General features: G+C 47.8%; 1 protein-coding gene and 1 long non-coding RNA gene across 2 annotated transcripts; one reads left to right on the top strand and one right to left on the bottom strand.

Moving 5' to 3' along the window:
- Positions 1 to 864, bottom strand: TMEM215 (transmembrane protein 215). Its single transcript, XM_065662918.1, has one exon. The coding sequence runs from the start codon at positions 835 to 837 to the stop codon at positions 118 to 120; it is 720 nt and encodes a 239-aa protein (XP_065518990.1). The 5' UTR covers positions 838 to 864; the 3' UTR covers positions 1 to 117.
- Positions 865 to 2914: 2050 nt separating this feature from the next.
- Positions 2915 to 7360, top strand: LOC136005442 (uncharacterized). Its single transcript, XR_010608780.1, has 3 exons — positions 2915 to 2941; positions 4096 to 4258; positions 7287 to 7360. It is a non-coding gene; the product is annotated as an uncharacterized LOC136005442 (long non-coding RNA).
- Positions 7361 to 9423: the final 2063 nt, after the last annotated feature.

The raw sequence follows: 9423 nt of genomic DNA, 5'->3' as shown, positions 1-9423 counted from the left end.
GTTAAACTGTAACAGTATCAGGATTGTCCCATGCAGTCCTGTAAGCTATATTATCCCCTATCACGAAGTTGAAGTTGTTGGTTTTGTATACAGACATATATATAAAGTATGCATCTTTCACACTATTGTCTCTTGGTCTGAGCTGACTTCAGTAGGGTTTATGTAACAACAGTATTTGTCATAAGGGCTGTTTTCCTTGTAGGAGCAGACTATGATACTGTCTTTGGGAGCAACAAAAATGTTGTCTTCAATGTCGGGGCAAGCAGTGCTGTCCCTGGTGGGAGAAGAGCTCTCCTTTTCCAAGGCACTGTACACTGCGCCATCTCTCACTAGCACATTCCCCGGCATCTCTGGGTAACAGGTCTCCAGGTAGCTCAGCATCTCCTCCTGCTCCACTTTCCTGTTGAAGCTCCTGCACTCTCCCATGGCGGCAGTGGTCGTGGTGCAGACGGACACAGAGTCCTTGCCCCGCAGCACTCTCCTGTTCTTCTGGTATGCCTTCTTCGACAGCCTCTTGCATCTCATCCTGCCAGACTCCAGGTCTGAGGGGGTTCTCAGCAGCCTCAAGACATCCCGGTCCCTGACTTGCTTGTAGCACGAACACTTGTTTTTCTTGGGCCATTTGGTGCAGCCGTCGGTCTTTTTGGTGAGGGCAATAGCGGCGATGCCTGGCAGGCAGATGGCTGGCCCAATGGCCAGCAGCGGGATGTCCCCCAGGGTCTCCCCCTTCATGCCGGACACGGTGAACATGAAACCGAACACCAGGAAGACGCTGACCAGAGCCACCACCATCCCGGTCCGGGGGTTAATGTTGTCGGGTTTCATGGTCCTCGCCATCCTGATGGCTTGCAAAGGACCACTTCCTTTCACCGAGGCTGCCGCTCAGGGCAGAGGATGGGTACTGCCCGGCAAGTGGCTGAAGTTTCTCCGGCAGTGAAGCGCAGGGAGCCCCGACGGCTGGCACCGCTGCAGCCGGAGGGCGAGCCGGGTCCGGGGAAACGCAGGAACAGAGTCCGGCTCCGGTCAGTCGCTTGTCGTGCTGCTGCCGCCCGCTGCGCCCAGCTCTGCTCTAAGCCCCTCTCTGCTCTGAGCCCCGATCTGCTCTAAGCCCCTCTCTGCTCTGAGCCCCGATCTGCTCTGAGCCTCTCTCTGCTCTGCGCCCCGCTTTGCTCTGCTCTGCGCCCCGCTCTGCCTTGAGCCCAGCTCTGCTCTGAGCCCCACTCCGCTCTCTGCCCCTCCCTGCTCTGAGCTCCTCTCTGCTCTGAGCCCCTCTCTGCTCTGAGCCCCTCTGTGCTCTGAGCCCCTCTGTGCTCTGAGCCCCGCTTTGCTCTGAGCCCCTCTCCGCTCTCTGCCCCTGTCCGCTCTGAGCCCCGCTCCGCTCTGCGCCCCTCTCCGCTCTCTGCCCCGCTCCGCTCTGCCGGGCGCTCCGGTGAGGCGGGAGCGCGCCCCCGCCGGCAGCCCCGCCGCGTCCTCCCACGCGTAACCGCGGGAACGCGAGAGCGCGGGGGGGGGGGGGGCTCGGGCCCCAGCACGCGCGGGGGAGCGAAGGGACGGACCCGGAGGGCGGGCAGCGAGCGGGCGCAAGGGGCACCGGCCCTTCCTCCTCCTCCTCCTCCTCCTCCTCGGCCAGCCCCGCAGCAGCCGTGAGTCCGTGCGCGGGGGGAAACTGCTTTTGGGAGCGGGGTCTCGGGGCTCCCGCACCCTGATGGCCACCACGGCTTCGCCGCCGCCGCCCGGCCGCCTTCTTCCCCTGCCGGGCGGAGGGGACCGGCTCTGGGAGGCCCCCGCGGACTCCCCGGCAGGGGCCTTTTCCCCGCGGGCGCCGGACCCCGCTTCGGAAAGCCGGGACTGCCCCCCCCCCCGCCCCGCGCCCAAAGCCCCTGCCCTGGTGACGCTGGGGTTTGCGGGGTCGGTCCTCCTCCGGGCAGAGAGCCGTCCTGCCCCAGACTCTCCTCTTCTGACTTAGGCGCAAGCGGAGAACCAGGTTTCAGGAGATGCCGTGGTGCAGCTGAATTTCATCCCGGAGGAGAACCTCGGCGATAAAACCTGTCCCAGTGTTATCCGCCCCCCAAAGCCCCCAGAATGAACATGGCTGTTGGGATGCACCTCTCTGGGTTTCCCTAGGTGTCTAAGGACTGGCATAAATCAGCTGTGATAGTAATGTTAAGTGTCTGTGTTTTGATACTCATCGAGATTTTAATTCTGAGTAAGCCTCACAATTAGTATAGGAAAGGATCTGAAATGTGTGGGAATGCGGAAAGGTGGGAGGAACCTTATGAGCAACAGCATCTTCAGGCAGGTTGCTTTAACATTGAACGTGCCCGTGCAAAGGAGCATTGGTTTTCACCTTGGGCAAAGATACTGGGAGATAGAAAGAAGTGATACCAGAAAGCATACAAAAGAACTAAGAGAATAAAAAAAGGACACTCTGAACTAAATCATGAAACCATGGTTTCTGTAAATTCTCCCATTAGCGTGATTCATTTTCCTTATACTTGAAATTTGGATAGCTCATCTTTCAGCCGTGAAAAGGCCTGGGTTTTATCCATCTTCCCTACAGTGCAACATGAACGAATCACCTCCATGTTGTAGATTTCCAAGCTGCCTTGCAGAGAGCAAGACGAAGAATATCCTGTCAGTAATGGGCACACCTCCTGCTTTGCAGGACACTTTCTTCATAAATGGTGTGTCAAGTGACAGCCTCTGCTGTCTTAGTTTGAAGCGCAAGTAAGGGTGAGAGCAGAAGTACACATACTGAGGAGAGGCTGTTTAAGTGTAATGGCCCCTGATCATTGCTCAAACTTGTCTTTCAGAAACTTGTCCTGTAAAATCCACACTGAGCCTCTCACCTGTTCCTGAGTGGGCTGAAACGGGAATAATTTGGACTCCGGTAGGAATATCCCCTGTCTCGGCTGAAAGACTTAAAACCCAAAACCTTCTGGTTAGTTTTCAGCACAACTTCTACTTTTGTCACTGTGACAGGGTGAGAAATGACTGTAGCATCTCAACTTGTATTTTCTGGAGTGAGAATTCACCGCTTGTTTCCATCTGCTGTTATTCAGACATACAGCTTTTGTGCCCTCACATTAGAATGAAAAATTACTTTTTTACCCGTCTGATAAATTCTGGCTGAAAGAACGGATTAACCTCCAGCCAGTCTGTCCCAAGTAGCTAAAATGCTGTAAAGGTTGTGTTATGAGCAGGGTTATGTTGGTAACTAATGCCATGAAACTCACCATTCCTGCTCCCTGACCTTCCTTCGCCTCCTCTTGTATGTGAATAATCTTTGAGATTTCTTGTTGGGTTTGAAATTGGTCTGGAAAACAAACCATGTTCCTTGGGAAAAGCAATTAGTTGTAGCTGTATTCATCAACAGTGAAAGGAAAAACTACATCAATAAATGACACAGAAATGTAAATATCATTAGTGGCAGCAATGGAGGGGAAAAATATTGTGAGAACTGCAGTAAATGTCAGAATATCTAACAGTAATAAAAATGACCCTTCAAATTAAAGTGACAGGGTCACTGAGATGGAAGAGGGAACATCTACTTTGGAACAGAAAGCTGTTAGGCAGAAAAATACTGAGAGAAAATGTCAGGACAAAGGTGGAACTAGCTGCCTCCAATTTGTCCCTTTGTGAGTGGTTTTCAAGACTAACAGTATGAAGATTGGATGCTTCCTGGGGGATAGAAAAGGCAAACCAACCACCCTGTTCCCGGAAAGCATGCTGCAATTATTAAAATTGTCTTTCCGAGCTAGAAGTCAAGAGAGGTCAGCAAGTATTCACTAACAACTGAGCAAAATTGCAAATGGTTCAATTTTCAATCCTGTTTGTAACTAGAGAAAAGAACTACTCTTTTGAGGTGAAGCATGTATTTGTTGTTCTGCCTTACACAAGAGGTTTAGATTAGCTAGCATAATGACTGAAAATTCAAAGTATTAGTTGAACAGATGACGGTGGTGACTAACAGTCTTTTATTGCAATTACCCATAACTTTTGAGTGTTTAAAGAAAAACTGGAAGCTGAATATTCTGGGGAAAAAAAAAAACAAAAACAAAAACATGTTCTTATTCTACCCTGTGATTTTGTCAGCTCTTTTAGGACTGGTCTAACTGGATTAATCTCTGGAAGAGACTTTTGGGAGGAACTAGGATTCATCAAGAGGAGGCTGCGAGTGGACTTCCCTTACCTGAGCAGGCACAATGCTGATACTGGACATGGGTCATATGCCATGCATAAATAAGGATATTAAATGGTAAGCCATTCTGTTCTGGAATGGGATACTTAATTTGAGGTAGCTCACTAAGCATTTCCCCTGTATACTCAGTTAGATACAAAACCCTTGTCCCACATAACAGTTTAGTGTAACTGATAATCAGGCAGTGCCTCATCTCACTATTTGAATTCCATAACTGAAAGTAATGGCCACTGTTGGTAAGATATGTAAGCATTACTCAGGTTGAAAGTTGCTACAGAGGTGTCACCTATTGCAGCTCCTTATGGCCGTGACATGGAAGCTGGAAAACTGCAAACTGACTTAAAATGGAGAACAAAGGTCTAAAATAAAGAGGTAATTCGAAGTGCAGTGACTACTGTAGCCTTAGTCACATTAAATATCGTGGTGCCTGGAAATGCTTAACCCCCTTTTTTTGTCATCTTGATCTGTCAAATGTGAAACATATAAATTTGAGTGGCCCCAAATGAATAAAACCCTGTTGAGCATTAGCTAGGAAGGTGGGAACTTCAACACCTTCGCTGTTGAAGTTCTGAGAGTTTTCTGTGAGGGTGGTGAGGCACTGGAACAGGCTGCCCAAAGAAGTGGCAAATGTTCCATCACTGGCAGTGCTTGAGGCCAGGTTGGGCAGAGCATTGGGTGACATGGTCTAGGGTGAGGTGTCCCTGCCCATGGCAGGCGGATTGGAACTGGACGATCTTAGGGTCCTTTACAACCCTAACTATTCTGTGATTCTATGCTTCTGAGAAATCTGGAGAGAGACATTTTATATAGGCCTACAGGAATAGGACAAGGGGAATGACTTTAAGCTAAAAGAAGGCAGATTTATATTAGATATTAGGAAGAAATTCTCCACTGTGAGGGTGGTGAGACACTAGAACAGGTTACCCAGAGAAGCTGTGGCTGCCTGCACTGTTCAAGGCAGTGTTCTGGCAGTGTTCAAGGACAGGTTGGATGGGGTTTCGAGCAACCTGGTCTAGTGGGAGGTGTTCCTGCCCACAGCATCCCACCCTTCAGTCATGTCAGCTTGGTGTCGTCTGCAAACCTGCTGAGGATGCACTCGATCCCACTGTCATTGTTTAAGATATTAACCAGTACTGGTCTCAGTACAGACCCCGGAGGGGCACCACTCATCACCGATCTCGTGCGGACACTGAGCTGTCAACTAGTACTTTCTGGCTGAAACCATCCAACCAATTCCTTATCCACTGAATAGTCCATTCCTCAAATCCATATCTCTGCAATTTAGAGAGGGATGTTGTGGAGGACCATGTCAAAGGGCTTACAGAAGGCTAGATAGGTAACATCTGTAGCTCTTCCCTTGGCCAATGAGTTAGTCACTTCATCATTGAAGGCCACTAAGTTGGTCAGGCAGGACTTGCCTTTGGTGAAGCTATGCTGGTTGTCTCAAATCACCTCCATGTGCCTCAGCATAGCTTCTAGGAGGATCTGTTCCATTGTCTTCACAGGTACAGAAGTTAAGCCAACAAGTTGGTAGTTCTGAGGGTCCTCATTTCTACCCTTTTTAAAAATGGGTGCTGCGTTTTCCTTTTCCCAGTCACTGGGGACTTCACCTGACTGCCATGACTTTTCAAATATCATGGAGAGTGGCTCGGCAACTACATCAGCCAATTCTCTCAAGCCTGCAGGATGCATCTCATCAGGTCCCATAGACTTACGTACGTTCAGATTACTCAGGTGGTCACAAACCTGATCTTCTGTTACAGTGGGAGGGACTTTGCTCCCTGTTCTCTGTCTTGTGGCCTATCCACTCAAGAACTGCGGGAAGAGAGGTTGCCAGTGAAGACTGAGGAAAAAAAGTTGAGTTCCTCAGCCTTCCCTTTGTCCACTGTTACCACATTGTCAGTCGTGTTCATAAAGGGGGAAGCTTTCTTTGACCTTTCTTAATTGCCATGGAGCAAACAAACCAGCTATCTAGACAAACAGGTTTAGACAAGCTACATCATTGTGGTTTTTACCTAGGTTTGACGGTACAGATTAAAAAAGAATGGACCAAGACTGATGTGGTGAAAAGGGTACTAGCTGAGTGACACTTAGATAAATTTTCCTGGCACTTCATTCTTAAACCTTTCTCTGAACATTTTGTTTTGCAGGTCAGATTGTCCACTTCAGTCAGTGGCTTTTTGTAAAAACAAAGCCTTTCTCTGAGCAGGCAGTACTGCAAAACCCATGGAAAACTGTGTGTGGCATACTTTTTAGCATCTTAAAAGGAGATAGATTGGAGGTGGAGTTTCAAATTAATACATTACAACTGACAGCTGGCCTGTGTGTAACATCTTATTCATACTATACAAAGACTCCACAAATCCTTAGTAAAGTTATAGGTAAAACTAGACTCTCTTTTCCACTTTCCAATCTCTGTGTCAATGCTAAAACTTGACACAGCTTGATACTGCTTCTGAGTGTGTGATCATGTAAGTTCTGCCACTAGCTTGGATATGAAACTTTGCCCTTGTTTTGCCAACAAGTTCTCTGTGGATTGGGGTGCTTCAAGCTTTTACAGCAATGCTCTTGTGCACACATTTGAACCACACCATTAGCTTGAGTAGACGGTGTCATTCCGCTAACGTCACTGGGTCTTCATACCTGCTCAAGAGCTACTTCACAAAGTCCTTCCAGTTTTCTATCATAGCAAATACTCCTTGGTGAAGGTGGTGTGAATGCCACATCCATCTCCAGGCTTTCTCTAACATTGTGTTTTCTTGCTCACATCCACAGAAGGGGTACTTTCTTTGTACCATGAACATGTATGCTGTGATCCTCATACGCCTCAGTTGACACACTGTTTTTTTTTTTTTATTTGAAGAAGTTTGTCATTCACCCAGCTCCACATACCAGAATACTTTATTTCTATTTCTTAAGGGGTCTGTCTAGCCAGACCCCATGGCTCTCCCATCCCTCCTAACCACTTTTAAGGGCCCAAGCATTTCTCTGTCTCTTCGTGTCCTCAAGCACAAGAAGTTCACCTGAGAGAGGATTTTTGAACCAAGGGCTGTTTGGTAATGCCCTTGGGTCTTGATCTTCGCAGGTGAACATTTGTGCTTGGCTGCAGTTGCTGGTCGATTTGTCATAGGTCAAATGTGGGAGGACTCCAGTGATGAGCAAGTACAACCAAGAAATAAGTGGTGAAAGGGAAACAGCAGATGCCTGAAGGGCTTTAGCTTTGCCACCAAGCCATCACACCACGAGTGGGGTTCGGAAAACTTGGTATTGAGTCACGCGCCAGTCTTGAGGTGAGCTTGGGGACTTCAGCAGGGCTGCTGTGGAAGAGGTGCAGGCTGCTGTGTGAGTCACAGCATCAGACAGTAAATTTTCACCATAGGAGCAAACCCCTGCCCATATAATTCAATGGGAACTTTGTCCGTGTGCATAACTCTGCTTGATGTTCTTTTCCCCTGTAGGATACTTCTGATTAAACATACTTTATATCTTTCATCGAAAAGTACTCATACACAGAAGATGCAATAACCTCAGGGGAGTCACGCACAAGTGTTGTGTGTTTTGCATAATGATACCTTGCTTTATCACAAAGAACACAGCCTGTACTTCTTAAAAGGGGTCTCTAATAGGAGTCTCTCATCTGTGGAGTGAGAGAGGGGTGGAAAATAATTCATGTCAAGTTATCTTGACCTAACTCAATAGAAGGTAATTATTTTAGATACGCTGAAATACCTTTTACACAGCATTAAGCATAATCATGTAGAAATGTCCACATATATTTCAAGGGCACTTGAAATGACTAATTCTTTCTGAGAAGCTTGCTTACAGCCTCGCTGCCTGTTTAAAAAAATTTAGTAAAAAACCTAAGAGAGCGGATCAAACTGAGTACCAGCAATTCGTGTTGCCTGCAGGCTCTGGAATTCCCCAAGCCAACTAAACTTGAAGCAAATTAAACTGGGGATGGATATCATCAAATCCCTAGTCTATAGCTCATTTAAACAATGCAAAAACCTCTTTTTAAACAATCAACTCATGCTGTGAAATAGTGAAATCTTTGCCATAACAGTCCTGATTGCCTGCCTTCTAATTACTTGGTGCCATGTCTGTATCTTTGCCAAGATGTAGGAGCTAATCCTGGAAACTATTTCCAGGCATATGAATGACAAGAAAATAATCATCAGGAGCAGTCAGTGTGGATTCATGAAGGAGAAGTCACACTTGACCAACCTGATAAACTTCTACAGTGAAATGGCTGGCCTGGTAGATGAGGGGAGAACAGTAGATCTTTTCTACCCAGACTTCAGTAAGGCCTTTGACACTGTCTCCCATAAGATCCTCTCAGACAAGCTGTTGAGGTATGGGCTGGATGAGCAGACAGAGGGGTGGATTGAAAACTGGCTGAATGGGCAGACCCAAAGTGGCATAACATCTAGTTGGACACCAGAGACTATCAGTGTGATCCAGGGGTCGGTATTGGGTCCTTCAACATTTTCGTTAATGATCTGTGTGATAAGGCAGAGCACACCCACAAGAACTCTGCGGGTAACACAAAACTAGGAGTGGCCAATAGCAGCGGGTCATGCTGCCATCCAGGAAGACCTTGATAGGCTGAAGAAATGGGCTAACAGCAACATGATGAAATTCAACAAGGGGAAGTGCAAAGTCCTGCGCCTGGGAGGAACAACCCCAGGCACCAGTATGTGTGCTGGCTGCCCTGCTAGAAAGTAGTTTGGCAGAATAGGACCTGCAGGTCCTGGTGGACTCCAGGTTGAATGTGAGCCAGGAGTGTGCGCTTGTGGCAAAGAAAGCAAATGGTATCTTGGGCTGCATTAGGAGTGTCGCCAGCTGGTTGAAGGAGATGATCCTTCCTCTCCACTCAGAGCTGCTGAAGACACACCTGGTGTCTTATGTCCAGTTCTGGGCTCCTTAGTGCAGTAGAGACATCGATATACTGGAAAGAGTCCACCGAAGGGTCATTAAGATGATTCAGGGACTGGAACACTTCTGCAGGGAAAAGCGGAGAGAGCTGGCACTATTTAGCCTAGAGAAGAGAAGGCTTAGGGGGATCTCATCAATATATATAAATACCTTCAAGGATGGCACAAATTGGACAGAGCAAAGCTTTTTCCAGTGGTTCTCAGTGACACTACCAGAGCCAGTGGCCACAAACTGAAACACAGGAGGCTCCATCTGAACTTCAGGAAACAAGGAAACATCTTTTCTCT

This window comes from Lathamus discolor, chromosome Z (genome assembly GCF_037157495.1).
Source record: "Lathamus discolor isolate bLatDis1 chromosome Z, bLatDis1.hap1, whole genome shotgun sequence".
Taxonomy (NCBI): Eukaryota; Metazoa; Chordata; class Aves; order Psittaciformes; family Psittacidae; genus Lathamus; species Lathamus discolor.
Note: the sequence above shows the minus strand (reverse complement) of the source record. Positions and strands in the feature narration are given on the sequence as shown.